Here is an 18049-nt window from a genome sequence, read left to right on the forward strand (position 1 = left end):
AATGAAATGATAAAAATCCATCACGTTTTCCTTCTTTCAACTCACATTATACGTAGAACATCATGCATATAAAACACAATTCATAAGATTGTGTGTGGACATGTAAAATCTACATTGATTTCTTTTTTGGGAGAATTAGAGGGAAGGACCAATAGGCAGTAATATTTATGAGAGAGGATCATAAAAATTAAAATTATTTAAAAGGACCAAATATTCAAATATAAATTTAAAAAGGCCATATTGCTCATATGGAAATCTCCTATATTTTCTCCTATATTCCCTTCTACATTTTATTTTTGAAAACTAATGCAAATTACCAAATTTCACTAAGTTAAACCTGATTTCTCTAAAAAAATTTTGGGCATCGATTTTTCTCAAAGTTTACAACTTGCGTAAAAATAAATTTAAAATATATGCAAACATTGTTGATTCATATAAAAATTAATGTTTTATTTTTTTATAAAAATTAAAATTTTCTTTTGAAAACCGTCATAGATTTTAATTGAAAATAAAAGTTATATACTTTTATCAAAATTTAGACTATTATTTAATTTATTATAATCACGATTTTAAAAAATTCAAAATTTTCTTTATTTTTTATTTAATAAGAAATTCATATCAGATTTAAAAATAAAAAATATATTTAATGTTAAGAAATTTAAAGAATTCAGTTAATTTATTATAATTTTATAAGAACCCTCCTCAAAATCATGTAACAAAAGCCACCTAATTATATAATAAAAAAATTCATGTAACGTGAAAAAATTTAAAGAAATCATTTTCTTTGAATTTTTAAATATTTCTTATATAATGAATTAATAATAATCTAAATTTTAATAAAATTATATAATTTTTGTCTTTAATTAAAGTCTGTGATGATCTTAAAAATTTTTTAGTTTTCTTAAAAGAAAATAGAAATTTAATTTTTACATGACTAAACAATATTTGCAATTTTTTTAGTTGATTTATGTAGGTTGTAAATTTTGAGAGAAACTATGTTTAATTTAGTTAAATTTATTAATTTGCATTAGTTTTAAAAATAAAATGCAGGAGAAAATGTAGGGGGTTTAAATAGGACCAATATAGTATCTTTAAATTTATATTTGAATATTTGGTCCTTTTAAATAATTTTAATTTTTATGATCCTTTTCTATAAATATTACTCTCTATTGTTATTCTCCCTTCCTTTTTTTAATGGTTGAAATGTTCACATTAAGAGAATACCATTACTCCAAAACAGTTACATCGAACTAATGATTTTACTCAAAATTATATTTAAAACCTGAAACCATCCCACGGAACCCAACGGCACATTTTTCAGTTTCCAACATCATGCTTTGTCTTGAATATAATTAACGGATATCTAATTAAAGAAAAAGCTGACTTCCACAGGTTGACACATATACTAATTTTATTTACTTTAAACATAATGAACTCTCGTTAATTCACTTGCTAGATAATAAACTTCAATATCAATGCCAGTGTTAATTTTGAATAGCCATATAACTCCTTTGACTAATAAACATATCAATACTTGTACTCTCAATTTGTAATAATTTCTTTTCACCCTTAATTAACAATTTGCTACCACACCAATGTGTATTGAATTAGAAGAACATGTACCTATGACGGTAGATTAAGTAAAGAGTATTGCAACAATCTCGTGGGAAGCATACTCAATAGCAACTCTACACAATAATATCATTGCCCCTGGACTATTCATCCGGAATTAATATAGTATCCACGAAGTCCGTAGTGAGTCTGATTAAAGAGGCAAATTTGGCACTCGGGTTCTCAACCATCATGACCGGTTTAACATATAACACACCTCAAAACCCATCTTCTCAAAAATATATATCATCAGACTCACTGTCTCAAATATACGCTTTCATCGGATTCACGTCTACCACCAATTTGAATCATCATACTAAGTGGTCATATGTGAGTTAGAACCCAATCCTCAGATATATCATCCCTGCCCTCTACAATACCAGAGGTTTATAGCTTAGATAAGTCAAATCTGGATATGTCTCACCATATTATAACCGCTTTCCATCCGCACAAACCACGTGAGCAGAAATTAGTGATTCGAACTACTTTTGAAATACATTAACCACGCCTTGTCTCTAAAGGCAGTGAAAGAAATGCAATATATAAAAGAATAACCATCAAACCAATAATTAGGTGCTCCACGATCAAGAATCAGATTCAAATCATGAACCATAGCACATGATGATAATTAAATGAAAGATGGAGAAATTTACCTTCGGCACAAGTATGATACCGCCCAAGATCCTCACTTAAGCAGTGTTAGATCAACAACAATTGTGTGCAATGGAAATTGAAATAGCTCTTACCATAGGTACTAACATCAATATGAAATTAATGTGTGCTCAGCTATAGCAACCATTTTGAAGAGATAAAGTAAGTAATAAATCTTAAGATTGTTGGTTTCACCTGCAAAACATAATAAAAATATGATTCGAGTCATATTCAAGGGCATTGTTTTTAAGAGTTATTCTGCCACACAAGTTAGAATAAAAAGTGCCACTCCCCAACATTAAACAATCAAACCCTTCTTAGGCAGAGTAAGTTGACAGAACATCAGAAATTTAAAACTCAGAAAAAAAGAAAGAGAAGAGAAGAGCTCAGGAATAGAACTCAGCGTGTTGTGACTATGCACCACGCATTGTCTTTTATAGGTGGATGATATGTTATTGTTGGACTGCCATGATAGTAATTAAAGATGGTTTTAATAACAATTAAAAGGACGGTTTTAAAACAATTAATTAAGATAAATTAAAATATTTTAAGACCATTAAATATGATTAATGGAATAATAAAACTAACTAATTAAAACACATAAATGTTTCAACGGCCATCTCTAAAGATCAGTTCTAAAGACTCATCTTTCAGCCACTTTATTAGCTCAAGCTCACATCTTAATAAACACTAAAGTTTTCTCAATTTTAAGTAATATGAGATTTCTTCTGACACATTCATGCATTAAAACTCCGACACTCTTCTCTTCTCCCTTCTCCTCCTTTTTTCTTCTTTGCGAATTTCTGATACGAGTCGACGAGTTAATGAGCGAGTTTGGCTTGATTCTAGATCAGAAAATCACGATTGATTATCGCCAAAAGGGAAAGAGGTGACGGATGTAAGTTTGAGCAAGATTGAAACAAAATAAGGTGACGGGAGGGAAGTGTGAGACGCTGAGAGGCAAGTAAGCTGTATCCAAGTAGAGTGAGTAGAAAGAAGGTGAGAAGCTCATAGTTGGGTGAGAAGCAATCGCTATTGGAAGTTAGGATTTTGAACGAAGTCTGCAAATATGAGGGAAAAAGAGTGTACGTGAACTGTGAAGTGATAGGGAAGTTACAAATATGAGGGAAGAGCCACTGCTCTGTTTTTTATGTTTGGTCTATGAAAAAAATTGCATTGCTCTGTTTCTTTTTCTCAATTAGAATATCCTAGTCCTGTCCTGGTCTCGTACCTGTCTCTATCAAAACCGGGGCATTTTCTAAACGGGACACGACGTCCCGTCACATTTTTTAGGATGGACAGAGGAGGGGGTGTCCCATTGCCATCCTATTGCGTGAGCAAGGCTAGTCTGTCATTAAGGTGACTGTGAAAAGCACCTGCGATGATGAGGGAACACAGTTTGGGGCTTTGACCCTTAATGATAAGCTACAATGGGCGTGATGATGCTTTGCAGCTTCTTCCACACTCAGGTAACGGAGAAAGGGCCAAAAAAAGAAAATTGACTCAAGTAGATAATGAAATGTGAATAAATTGCAGATAACGTTGGCACATTCAATTTAGGTTTAATAAATTTGACTTTGTACTAATAATAACTTAGTACACTTATTAATTATTAGTAACAATTATGCATGTATTCCTGAAATGATATATAGCTAATCGCGTGCATAAATTCACATTATTTTCAGCAAAAAATTTATGTCCGGAGTATGTTTCTAGTGGTCACAATCAATATGCTCAACTCAAATGATTATAGGTTTGAGAATTTTACTTACCAAACCTTGCTAACTAAATTGGCAATTTGACATTCGCAACTTGTTATTAAAGCATGAAAATAATGTCAATATCTACTAAAACTTAAATTAATGTAAATAACTTTCTAACACTTGTTATTTTTTATACTAGACTTGTCATTGATAATTAAAAATTGTGAAAATAATATCAAGTTCTATTAAAACTAAAATTAATATAAGTAGTTTTTCAACGCTTGTTATTTCTTATACTAAATTAGTCATTAGCAGCTTAATTATGAAAATAATACCAATTTCTATTAAAATTTCAGTTAATGTGAATAGCTTTTCAACATTTATTATTTCTCATATTAGACTTGTTATTCGCAGTTAAATTATGAAAATAATATCAATTTTTACTAAAATTTAAATTAATATGGATAGCTTTGCATAGGAATTACACGTCTGGCCATGACAGCAATAATAACACTTACATTGAAAATAACAACATTTTTAATGTTATTAATAACAAAAAACCAGTATGGTTATGATAGCAACTATTTTTGTAATACAAATAAAATATTCTTCTCTCTCCAATTAGGATATTACATATAATTAAGTTTGAATTTGAGGATTTTTCACTTTTGTTCAAGCACAGAAAAGGTCTTAACAAAAGAATAATGATGGTCACCAAGATGATGAAGATCATCTTTTCGTTGGTGTAATGGATGATGTTTCTCTATTCTATGCAAACGACAACTTCAGTTGTCTTCTAGCTTTATCAATGGTTACAACACTTGCATGGAAAATAACGACAATGTTATCATCACTAACCCAAAAAAAAAAAAACTAGTATGAAATTGATAGCAAGTATTTTTTACAATATTCACTGGGAAGAATTGTTAGCCACGTTGTCTTAATATACAAAGCTACATAATCAACCTTTGTAAATAACAAATGAAGTATAATAAATCACAACTATGCAAATAATAGCTATTCCAAATAACAACACTGAATATAAAAATGACAATTTCACTTTTGTAAATAACAAGTGAAGTATAACAAATCACAACTCTGTGAATAACAATTATTCCAAGCAATAAAACTGAATATGAAAATAACTAGTCCATTATTATAAATAACAAGTGGAGTGCAACGAGTTCATTATTAAACATAATAAGTAAAGTTATGAAAATAACAAGTTAACTATTCTAAATAACAAGTTAAATTTTAAAAATAACAAGTTAACTTTTCTAAATAACAAGTTAAGTTTTGAAAATAACAAGTATAATATTAAAAATTATAATTTAGGTATTCAAAATAACAACTCTGCACTTGAAAATAATAAGTTCACTTCTACAATTCTACAAATAACAAGTTAATTATTGGAAAGAACAAGTTCAATTTTGCAAACAACAACTCCACAGTTGATTTTCTTGCAACATTTTTTTTCTACCGTTGATGATTATTATAACATGTGTGAAGTAGGTGATTATTTACTATAATCGTGTAATCAAGCAATAGTTGGCCAAAAAAAAAAAAAAAGTTTAATCAAGCAAAAGGGATACTTTAACTATGGGGAATAAGAGTGCATATGGTAAGATAGTAAGGATGTAAATTTCTTCAAGCTCAAGTCGATGAATTCAATTTTTTTTTAATTGGTTTGATGATAAGTATGATATCCCACATTTATATCAGTACAATGGAGCTTTCAAGTGAGCAACAAGAAAAACAAGAGTCAACGAATATGACGTAATTGGATTTTAGAAGAGAGATCCTTTATTAGATATATTATTAATTATTAATCAAAACATCACTTAAGATCATCAAACGCAACACAGGAAGCTATACAAAACAACAACACACATGTCTCCATGAATGAAATCCACCGAGTTGGCCACAAAAGAAAAGTACCAAATTAGACAAACAACGATGTTTACCTTCTTGTTCTGTTATTTCCTTCTTTTTCTTGCTTTCTTCTCCACTTTCAACCTCTTCGTTCAAAATAAGAAGTTTAGAAACATCCCACGAGGTCCAACTTCTCTTCCCATTGTCAACAACCTCCACCAACTCAAAAAACCACTTCATCGAGCCTGTCACCGGATTTCTCAACGACATGGAGAGAGGAGAGGATGAGAGTTTTTTTTTTTTTTTTAACAAATGGGGTATTTTGGTCTTTTTCCTAACATATCATAATTCATATTTAGGACCTGGTTTTTGACAGCAATTTTATGAATTGAATTGCCCATTTCATAATTTTATACCACCTCCGGTTTTAATTATAAGAGCTAATTGACTAATTTGAGGAGATTAAAAAAAGTTAAGTTAGTTATTTATAATAAATAGGTTTCGTTGTTCACAAAAAAAAAAAGGTATTATCTTTCCTAAAATATCCTTACTAATAAAGTGTATTGGCTAGAATTATCATTATTAAAAGGGTTATCTTAGGAAAAAATGCATAAATATTAGAGGCAAAGTAGATTGAGGTCTTATATTTAGAACTAAAATAAAAGTCAAACGAGGTCTTATATTAAGGACCGGAAGTAGTATTTTTTAAGAGTCTTTTTCTGCGATTTTTCCAAAATATAATTATAATAAAAAAATTTGGACCGCTCAATGACTGGTGTGCGTTTGTAATTTTAAGCCAACCTAAATTAGTTGGTCAGACTAATAAATCCGTGTACTAGTCTCCTAGCCGATTTGGTTCAAAGCTTAAAAAAGTTGATCGTGTAGGATTTTGTATTTTTTTCTCTCATTATTAAATCTGAAATGGCATTATTTTGAGTTATGTAAGAATAGTAGTCCATGCGATTATCTTGGTAATATGACTTCTTAATATTTATAAAGTCTCTCCAATTCTAAACATAAGCCATTCCATTTAATCACATGTATAGAGAGTGATTTCCTTACAGGCATTAAAAAAAGTGACTAAAAACTAGTTAGACCGAAAATTGTTATAAAATTGAGATAATTTTTAATATTACCCGTATAAATTGCAGCAAACTTATCATTATATTAATTTATATCCTCTCTTGTTATTTTTGCATCATAGTTTTCAACATAAAGCATATATGAAAAAATGTAATATTTTAACAAAATTATATTGTGACTTATATGCTGATAAAAACGTATCCTGATTCATAGTCCAAGCCGTTTGGCTCAAATGATACCAAGTATTTTCTTAAGTGTTAATTTAAATAAGAGTTTACGAATTTAACTCTCTCTAAGAATGATAGGTGTATGAGGTTTTTTTGTTGAATGATGACAAAATAAAAAAATGGTGACTAATAAAAGGGAGACAAACACATTTTATGTTATGCAATCGAAGGGAGTATATGTTAGTTTTAAATTTCTTTTTTTAATTGAATCTCAAATAAATAAATTTTTAAAATTTTCAATAATGCTTTCTATCACATCATTGAGAAAAGCAATCATAGGTTGATGGGTAATATTATTTTAATTAAGAAACATCTTTTATATATATCATGCCTTTTATAAAGTTGCTTCAAATTATATTGATAAAAAAAATTACGAATAGTGATTTTACTCAGAACAGGATAATGTCTTTTATTAAAAAAGAAAAAAGGTCACAAGAGTTAATGGTAAACATCTGTTTCCCATCGGAAAAGTTGCCTCTTTTTTTTTTTCTGGATAAAAAAGGATTAAATATCAGATGCAAAAAATAATCATCACATTCAAAAATCCCTTTTCCTTAATGATGCTTATAATCTGCATAACCCACCCAGGCACCCACCCCGCCACGAACCAGAAATAGTAGTAGAAAAGACAAAGTGGGCCCCATCTCCACGCTTCATCACGTGCCAAAAGGTCCTCGTCACTCGTTTGAGGATCATGCTAAACATGGAAAATGGCTTATTAGTTGCCATTGGATTGATGGTCCCGTCCGTTTGTCTGTTCCCAATACTTTAATTATTCATTTTCCCCCCCAAAAAAAAAAGTTACTTCCTCTCAGCTATCAAGGCATAACTAGATAGGGATTCAGCAACTTATTTTCAGTTTAATTTTTTTTAAAAAAATCGAGTAAAAATTAAACTAGGTAATATGATTTATATTTAGATTAATTTTTATAAAAGTTAATTTGTAAAGTAAAAAAAATTATTTGAATTATGATTGAATAAGTAAGTTTAATTTGTAAAATAACTAAAATAGATATGACTTTTATTATATAATGGAAAATGATTAAAACTATAAATTTAAACTAGAAATCATGGTAATGTGAAATTTTTTGAAAGGAATAATATTACATAATTAATTGAATGATATATTCTGCATAATTTATGTAAATATGAAATAAAAATAATATTTAAAATTAAAAATATTATAAAAACCGTAAAAAATTATTTTCACACAAGAGAATATTAAAAATAAATAATTAAAAACTAATTAGAAAACATAAAGAATATATAGAGAGAAATATAAGAATAATATAAATATTAGGATAAAATGTCCTTTAATTCTAAAAAGTTACTTTTGCATAAGTCATAAGTAAGTTTTAAATGTTTTTGCAATCGTACTTTAAAAAAAAGCTTTTATTTCATACATCCGACAGGCCAAAAACTGTTAGATAAGGATCCAGTAGTTTATTTTTAGCTTAAATTTTTTAAAAAATTAGATTGGATAAAAGTTAAATTGGATAATATGATTTATGTTTAGATAGATTTTTATAAAATTTAATTTGTAAAGTAAAAAAATTGTTTGAATTATGATTGAATAAATAAGTTTAATTTGTAAAATGATTGAAATGAATATTACTTTTATTAAATAATAAAAAATGATTAAAAATATGAATTTATAAAATATAATAATTTTAAATTATTATAATAGGAAGAAGTTATACTTAATGAATAAAATATATTTAAATTAGAAATTATAGTAACGTGCAAATTTTTGAAAGGAATAATATTGCATAATTAATTAGATGATATACTATACATAATTTATGTAAATATGAAATTAAAATAATATTAAAAATTAAAAATATTATAAAAACTGTTAAAAATTATTTTTACACAAGAGAATGTTAAAAATAAATAACTAAAACTAATTAGGAAGCATAAATAATATATAAAGAGAAGTATAAGAATAATATAAATATTAGGGTAAAATGTCTTTTAATTCTAAACAGTTATTTTTGTATAAGTCATAAATAAGTTTTAGATATTTTATAATCGTACTTAAAATAATAGCTTTTGTCTCATAAATCAAATTAGCAAAAAATTATGACAAACAGCTTCTAAATTTCCCAACTCATTTACAACACTTAGAAGCTATTTTTTCCTCCATCAAACGCCTTATCAAACAAGCACAAGGTCTAATTTAAGCAAATTTTAAATTTTGCTACAATTTAATTTTTTTTATTTGTTATAATTTACGCTACGTAAATTTGTCGTAAGAAATGAAAACAAATTGCATAAAAAAGCAGCAAAAATGGTCTTACGACCATCATTTTTAACTTCCATTGATTGAAGATAATAATTTTCTGTTTTTAATATAAGAACTAGTCAGGAATTAAATCTAGTCATAAATATAAAATTTCAATTTATTTTGTCCTCCAAATTTGTAATTTATTTTTTAAAGTATCTCTATTAATTACATATGTTAAAGGATTTTCATCTAAGAGTAGTCATAATTAAAAATAGTTCTTTAAAAAAAATTAAATCATATCTATACAAATAACTAACTTAACTAATTTTTTAAATAATTTTATATTAAGGAGTGTCGCTGTGTGGTAGCATATGCTTTTTTTCCCTCCACATTACAAAAGCATTTTCTAAACATAAGGTCTAGATAGCGTTGATTTTGTTTTGATTTATGGCAAAAATTAAAAAAGGCTTCTCCTAGAACTTCATAAAATGATTATGTAAAATATTTTATAAGAAGAGGAATCTTAATTAATTTCTTAATAGTAGCTTTGGCAAAATTTAAAATAAATTTCTTAAACTGTGATTTCAAAAACGGAAGAAAAAATCTATACAATGTTAATAAAATTTAAGACATGCTTATATTCATTTTGAAAAAAAAGAATTTATTTAATTTCAACAAAATAGAACAAACAGTTCATGTAATTTAATCATATTGCCATTAAAAGATTATCCGAGATTTATACCAAGATTAACTTTTTTAGATCAATAATATCCTCCTTCCCATTTTTATCATTGTCTTCCCGCCAATTATTGTACGTTATCCCGAGAAAATAAAGTAACTTGCCCTCTATTACAAAGTACAAACGTAAGGTTTAAATTAAGAAAAACTTACAATATATATTTATTTATATTAAACTGGGAAGCCCACATTTTTTTTCTTGCCATTACCAGGAAGCCAACATGACAGTACGGTTTTCTTGACTTTTTATGAGATACAGAGATAAAATAATTATTTAAAATTAGGAAAATGCAGAATAATATCTTTATATATGTACACAAATTTGATTGGGAGAATTACAATGAAATTTTAAGAAAAATAATTACTAGTAAGTTTTAACAATAAGTGAGTAATTATCATTTATTATTTTGAAACTTGTCATTATAGACTGTTTTGTTATTATTAGGACTTATATTTTTTATTTGTCATTTCATAGGAATTGTCTCAATTTAATTTGGCCAAAAAAATATATACAAATTTGATAAGTACTACTATTGTTTGCATAAATTTATTAACTTCTTCTCACTTATGAAATTTCTAATGGAAAATTTTTAACCAATTTTCCCTTCTTTATAAATATAAGTAGCATGTTTTTTTTTCCCAGAAATATAAATATGATGATGATGCCTACCTCAAAATTGAATCTTAGATATGGGAGGGAGTCCCTGAGAAATCTTCCGGGAAAGGAAAATGAGAAAAATAAAAACATGAGAAAGAAAAGAAATCATATTTGCCGTGATTAAGACTTCCACAAAAAAGAAGTCCATCACACCTGTTTCTCTCACGTGGTATCTGAATCTCTTTTATAGAATTTCCTAATCTCTGCTGAGTTCTCTCTGTTTCCTTCTTCTTCTAGGCTCTGAGAAGCTCACATTTAGTTCGCAGTCCCCACACAGATAGAGAGAGAAAGAGAGAGTAAGTGATGAAAGGAGAAGGGAAAATGAAGTCGAAGATGAAATGGATTGGTTTGGTTGGGCTTGTACTTTCTGCTTTCTCCATCTTCGTCCACTTTCTGCTTGCTCGATTTACTGAGGATGGCATTGCAGATTATCAGTCGTCAATTACAGTGTTCTCTTGGAGACCCATCTTTGAGAATCCAGATTTCTCCTCGCAGGTAATAAATGAGCTGATGCCAGGTGGTGGTTCACGCTGAGATCTCAATTTGTTCTTTGTTGACTTGGTTGACGAAGTGTTCTGTTATTCTACGGGCAAGAAATTGCTATTCTGAAAAGCGACTAGGTGTTGTTGCATTCACTGTCATTTTCCAATCATGGGGGATTTTTTGGCCTGAGCTTCGACTTATCGCATCTTTGTCTGGATCTTTATAAATATTCAGTGAACAGTGAGAGGCCATTTTCTTTGCTATCTTTGTTGTTCGATGAGAAAAGCTCAGCTTAAAATTTGTTCTTTGGCGTAGATCTGCTTCTTGTGTTTTTTCAGTTTTTCTGTAATTTTGGATGGTATTGAGTCCTGTGCAGTCGGAGTTATCTTTTCTTGCGTGCATTCTCTGTAGTTCTTCACTAATTGATTAGTGTCTATTTCTAATGCTTAACTCATGACTCGAGCTGCAGAGTAAGTCATATAGAAGACTATGGGGTTCCGTGAAGCGGCTTGAATCTTTGCACCCCGATGCAAATCCCAGAGGATATTATGCTGGTTGGTTCTGACTATTTTGCTTTCTTTTAGTCCCCGAGGATTTTATTGGTGGTCTAAGACATTATCTGTTTGACGAAACTTACGAATTAAAAATCTGATTGTTTTTAATAGTTCTTTCTTTTGTGGTCTGAAGGGAATTGATTGTTTAACTAACTGGATAATATGCTGAATAGACTATTTAGTCAATGGAAATTCCAAGTTTCTAGATTTAAAAAGATGATCATGTAGGAAAAACAAAGTATAACCTTGGAAATTAGAATAGATTCGTCAGTTGCTATGTTGTACATAGTGTTTTCTTGGTACCAGGCATAGGTTTTTGTCAAATATTTCCGCCAACTGGATTGAACTCAAGCATATTGTTCTCAAGCATGGGAATTCCTTGGCATCAGTTCATATGTTACTAATTATTCATGATACACATTTCAACTGTCATCTTAGTCTTGGATTTTAGCTTATTTGAAATATTGTCTTGATCCATTTCTAACATTGACTTGTTTGTAAATTGTACAAAGTCTGGTGGCATATGCAGTAGGCCTAAATATTTTCCATAGGATACTGTTAATTCTTATCTGTAATCTCTCTAACCATATTCTATGTCGTGCAGAACCGAGTTCAGAAAGAAATGGATTTATCTTTGTCCGGATACAGGGTGGTTTTCATGAGATCAGGAACTCGGTGAGGAATTGTGTTTCAGCTAGTTTGTTCTTTTGATTTCATACCATATTGAATGAATCATGTAGTGTCATCTGTTTCTTTCCAGATATGTGATGTGGTTGTGGTTTCTCGACTTTTGAATGCTACCTTAGCAATTCCTGAGATCCAATCGACAACAAGCAGCAAGGGAATAAGGTTCCTGCCCCTGTGACAAATTGCTATAAAGATTTTGGTCCAATGTTTTCTACATTAATTAATTTTTCTACCTTTTTCTTCAAAAAATTTATGTATGCAGTTCTCAGTTCAAGAGTTTTGCTTATCTTTATAATGAAGATCAATTTGTACTAGCACTCGCAAAAGATGTCAACATTGTCAAAACTCTTCCAAAAAATCTTAAAGGTGCAAGGAGAAAGAAGGAGATTCCATCTTTTAAAGTTCCTCGTTCGGCAACACCATATTATTATTTGCACAATGTTCTCCCTGTACTAAAGAAGCATTCAGTGGCAGAGCTAGTTGTATCTGATGGTGGATGCTTGCAGGTGAAGGCTGTTTGTGTTTCAACTAATATATCCTTACCTTTCATTAAATCTTAACTCCTGCCTTACCTGAATTGAACTTTGGAAGTAACTAGTCAGAAGTAGAACATTGTTAGAGGATTTTGCTTCTCTTTTATTCTTAGGTGGTGTTTGGTGCCTGGGTACCCTAATTTCCCAAGATGTTGGAAACCTACCTATAAAACATTTGAGCTTGACAGTAAAGAAAGCCCCTAAATTAGGACACAATGCAACTTTTTAAAATTATGTTTGTTTTTTATAAGTAGGTTTCTAGACAGACGGAATAAAAAAAATTTCATATACTAAACCGTATCTAGAATTTTATATTTTTCTTTTCAAGGGCTTCTTGCAAAAAGCTGAGTGACTGATATTGTTGTAGCAGTGATATTGATGTGATAATTGTTCATTGTGCTCTCTATGTCAACTTTTCTCCTTAATGCTTTCTCTTTTAATTTTTGCATTTCCCCTTGTTTATGTGTTAGTTATGCGCTCTCAAACATCAAATGCCGTAAACTTGCTCTGGTTTTAGTCAATTCAGATGATGTGTAAAAAGATGAAGTAGCTTATTTGCTTTTTTCAACAAGTTTGGTAGTTTTTCTTTATGCAGATTGTTTGCATGTAGTCTGTGGTAATAAATCATAACAAATGATCATAAGACTACAAAAGTAATTTACACTCCTTGCTGTATTATTTCTGATCATATCTATTTGTATGTGTTGATCCTTTCTTACTTAGCCTTTTATTAATATTTCCTCACTGCAGTAAAATTTTTGTTTTAAATATTTACTGTCTAAGCTTTTCTCAGGCCATTCTTCCTCCCCGCTTTGAAGAATATCAAAGGCTGCGATGTCGGGTTGCTTTTCATGCTCTTCAGTTTCGACAGGAAGTTCAAGAACTTGCCGCAAAGATTCTACTGAGGCAAGACTGATATTCACGGTCCCCTATCTCATAAATTTCTTCTCATTTCTTTTTCTTGCAGCTCTTGATATTTGGGCAGCATCTGATATATTTGTAGGTTACGTGCTCCTGGTCAACCATTTATTGCCTACGAACCTGGTATGACAAGAGATGCTTTAGCATATCACGGTTGTGCTGAACTCTTCCAGGTATTTTATTTAAATGTTAAAAGATTTTCGCTGACTATCTTTAAACCTTTCTCAGCATTTCATATCTTCTCTATGCCTTTAAATTCTTCCCAAGGATGTTCATACTGAACTCATCCAACACAAAAGATATCGGATGATCAAACGAGGGATTGTGAAGGGGAAGCTTAAAGTAAACTCAGCTGAAGCAAGATTAAATGGTTCTTGCCCTTTAATGCCAGAAGAGGTAAGAGAACATGCTCTTCCAATTTCCAGTGGGTAAAATTTGTCCATGTTGATGAAACGGCTGGATATAATATCCTAACTTAGTCATTATCATGTTTGAATTTTCAATTAAGTGTAGGGGTGTGTATGATTTAATCTTTAGGCATCTAATGTTCAGTTCACCTAATAAGTGAGCCATATGAACTGAACTTGAAACTTCGCAAAGCACTAACTAATCCAAACATATATCTCAGCTCATTATGCTGTATATTCAAATAAGTCTATGTAAGCTGAGCCCAATCTAGTTCTCACTTTAAAGAAACTCAATTATGTATTTTTATGCTTATGCACAGTTTTTGTAGCGTATTTTATTCTTAACTGAGTGTTTCTTGAATTAAGCAAGCCTAATGTAATGCCCCAGCATTTTTATTTCATAGATGAACTGAGCTGAGCCTAAGCAATTTATTGACCACTTAATCCATGTGCAGCTCTAAGTTAGTCCATATGTGAAATGAAAGACGTGTTAAGGAAGCTATTTTGAAATTTAAATTTGTTGCAGATTGGTATTCTACTGCGAGCTTATGGATACTCACGAGACACTGTTATATATGTTTCTGGAGGGGAAATCTTTGGTGGCCAGAGGACATTGATTGCTCTTCATGCAATGTTCGAAAATGTTGTTGATAGGACTTCTCTCAGCACTCCAAGAGAAATGAGTCATCTCTATGGCCAAGAGATTAATCTTGTTAGTAATCCTCCTGGGCCACCACCATCAATTGAAAAAGATGCTAAGCAAGATGCTTGGAAGAATGCTGGTCCACGACCTCGCCCTCTGCCCCCACCTCCAGCAAGGCCTAAATCATATAACATTGAAGGCTGGTGGGGATGGGTTGCTGAGAGTGATGATGAACCTGATAGTACTGTCATGGAATTGCGAACCAATGCCCATAAATTACTATGGGAAGCTATTGACTATGTGGTTTGTGTTGAAGCTGATGCTTTTATTTCTGGATTTGATCGTGATGGCAAGGGACAGCCAAATTTTGCTATCTCGGTGATAGGGCATAGGCTTTACCAATCAGCTGCGTTGAAGACTTATAGACCTGACAGGTGAATACCTCAGCTATGTGTGGAAGCTTGTTTGCTTTCCACATTAAGCCTTAACATTGTTTCCTTGTTTGTATTTGTGATTAAAAATCTAGGACAAATTATACTTCATCCCTCTAATCAATACTTGGATTTAAAATTTAAACAAACACCCACCTAAATTTTGGGCCAAAATGAAGACTTTAGTCCTAGTTAATTATTAGATCGAGAAACAAACTTTTTGCTAGTTTGAACATTACTTCAAGCCAAGCATTGTAATTGCAATACTGTTAATTTTAATTGTGTTTTAACATTTTCATCCTAAGCATAGGGATTGTTTTGTTATATTTTGAAGTTCATGTATCTAAACTGTACTTTAAAGGGAATGAATGTAGTTTTTTTCTAGAATAACGCCAATGTGAAGCAATACAGTAGAGTTGAGTGATAAAGTATAGTTGGCAAAATGATGACTAAAGTTCAATCTCTTATCATGCGATTGTGATTGAAAAAAAGCTCTTATAACCCATGTTGAAACTTGATGATAATTTACAATTCTTCAGACTTTTCTATCATGCTTCTGTTGATGCAGAAAGGAAGGTGCCAGACTTATAGAAGAAATCGTGACAACATGTATCAAGCAAATCATACTTGGCTAAAATCAGTCCGAAGGCATTTGAGAAAAGTATTACTTGATGAACTTATGGAGGCATCGAAAAAATCAAAACAGTTATCCTTTCTTTCTCATCCAGTCCCTGAATGTTCTTGCATGAGATATACTTCCTTGGACAGATCGACAACAAATGCTTCTAGTCCATCAACTTCATCGCAACTTTTGACTGCTCTTGGCGGCATTCCACATCGGTGTCCTGTCTGGATGGACACTGATTCTGTTTCCCAATTCAAAGAGAAAGAAAATGAAGATGATCTGGATGATGACGATTCCACATCATCTGGGTTGTTCTTTGGGCAAAACAGGGGAAACAATGAAGGTGACGGAGAAGGAAACAACAAAGATGAAAATCAGCTTGAAGACCAAGACGAGCTTGAGGGTGGGGACCGATGACACCAGGATAATGGATTCACATCTGCATTTAATCTATACAAGTGACTGTTGCATCAAATTATGCTCCATGGCTTCAATTTTGTGTGATCACATAAAAGGTCAAATCAAATCCTTCCATATTTATACATTTATACTTTTGGAGAGTGATGCAAAGAATGCGACAGGAGATTCAAAAGAATGCAGCATGTGCATTGTCCTATGTGAATATCGAGAATTCAAATCTGGTGGATTCACACGAAATGATTCTGAAACTCTGCAATTCTGCTCAACATAATGACCGCCCTCTCAGTTAATGGAGCAGTAAACATCCTCATAGATTGTATTTAACTCAAAGCTTCCATCACAACAAAGTTCAGACCCTTGGACCCATGTGAATTTTAGTGTAGCCTAGTTTCATTTTAGTAGATATGCATTAGTTTAGCTTTTCATTCTTTGCTGGGAAAACTGGACTGGTTCTCCTGGCACATAGATTGTCTTTAACTGATGTAGCTGTGAATGTGCACTGAAATTTTGTACCTCATGATACAAGCAGTTCAACCAATTCAACTTGCTTGGAGGAAGTTCGCATATAGCTGGCTTTTGTCAGAAATCCTTGCATCTCCTGAGATAACATGTGCGATAATTTAGTATCTTGATAAGTTTAATATTTGATTTTTGGGACCAATGCATCTTCGGGTAAAATTAGAAACTGCTTTTTTTGGGTGGTTGTTTTGCATTTTATTGAAGGTATTGTGCTAAAAATAACAAGACCAAAATCTAAAACATGTGGCATCTTGCACAAGTTTCTGAAGATGAGATTTTTGATCTTTCAGGTCGCATTAGTAATGACCTAATCACATTATATTTCTACTGCTTATTGCAGAATAGTATTTGTTTCTTTTTATTTTTTTTTATTTAGGGGGATAAAAGGCATGGTATATGTACAAAATCATTTTTAATTCTATTTTTTTAAACGAAAGGGTGATAAATTTAAAATTTTATTTCCAAAACAACTTTTGGCGTTCCCGGCCTCTGAAAAAAAGACACTTATGGCATTTCTCACAAAAAAAAGGTGATATTTCAGATGGTAAGAATGGGAGTTGAGTTTTCAAACCCATCTGATATATTAGAAAATTGTTTTATTGATCCTCATATTTAACAATTAACAATGTTTAACATTCTCAAATTAAGAGGCTGTTTGATATGTCCCAAAAGTATTTTTAAAAAATATTTAAAAGTTAAGACAAAATTTTTCTTATATATTTATTTCGTACACTATAAAATTATTTTTAAAATTATGATTTAGTTTCTACCCAAATAGTCTCTAAATTAGAGTATGTGCCTTTTCCCCCCCTTTTTTTAGGGAGTGTTTGGATTGATGAAAAATATTTTAAAAAGTTAAAAGCATTTTTTTGTAAATCAAGGCAAATTCTTTCAGATATTTACTTCGTATATTATAAAAGTAATTTTAATTGGAATCACACAAGTGAATTGAATTGAATTGAATAAAAACTACTCCTCCGGTCCTTATTATAGGATCTCATTGTTGAGTTGATTTTGATCCTAAATATAAGATATATTTCTCATATTTATAAATTT

The 18049-nt window shown here is 30.7% G+C and overlaps 1 protein-coding gene across 1 annotated transcript; it reads left to right on the plus strand.

Moving 5' to 3' along the window:
• The first annotated feature begins 10974 nt into the window (after window positions 1-10974).
• On the plus strand, window positions 10975-17009 carry LOC114748262 (O-fucosyltransferase 27). The gene is given in 11 exon segments (XM_028936621.1): window positions 10975-11265; window positions 11723-11807; window positions 12412-12482; window positions 12568-12656; window positions 12757-13000; window positions 13821-13933; window positions 14031-14121; window positions 14216-14344; window positions 14882-15432; window positions 15998-16023; window positions 16026-17009. Coding segments are annotated over 11 exon segments (2037 nt in total). The 5' UTR covers window positions 10975-11073; the 3' UTR covers window positions 16472-17009.
• Window positions 17010-18049: the final 1040 nt, after the last annotated feature.

Source organism: Neltuma alba, unplaced genomic scaffold (genome assembly GCF_004799145.2).
Source record: "Neltuma alba isolate B1F8T4 unplaced genomic scaffold, ASM479914v2 tig00005664_pilon, whole genome shotgun sequence".
NCBI lineage: Eukaryota > Viridiplantae > Streptophyta > Magnoliopsida > Fabales > Fabaceae > Neltuma > Neltuma alba.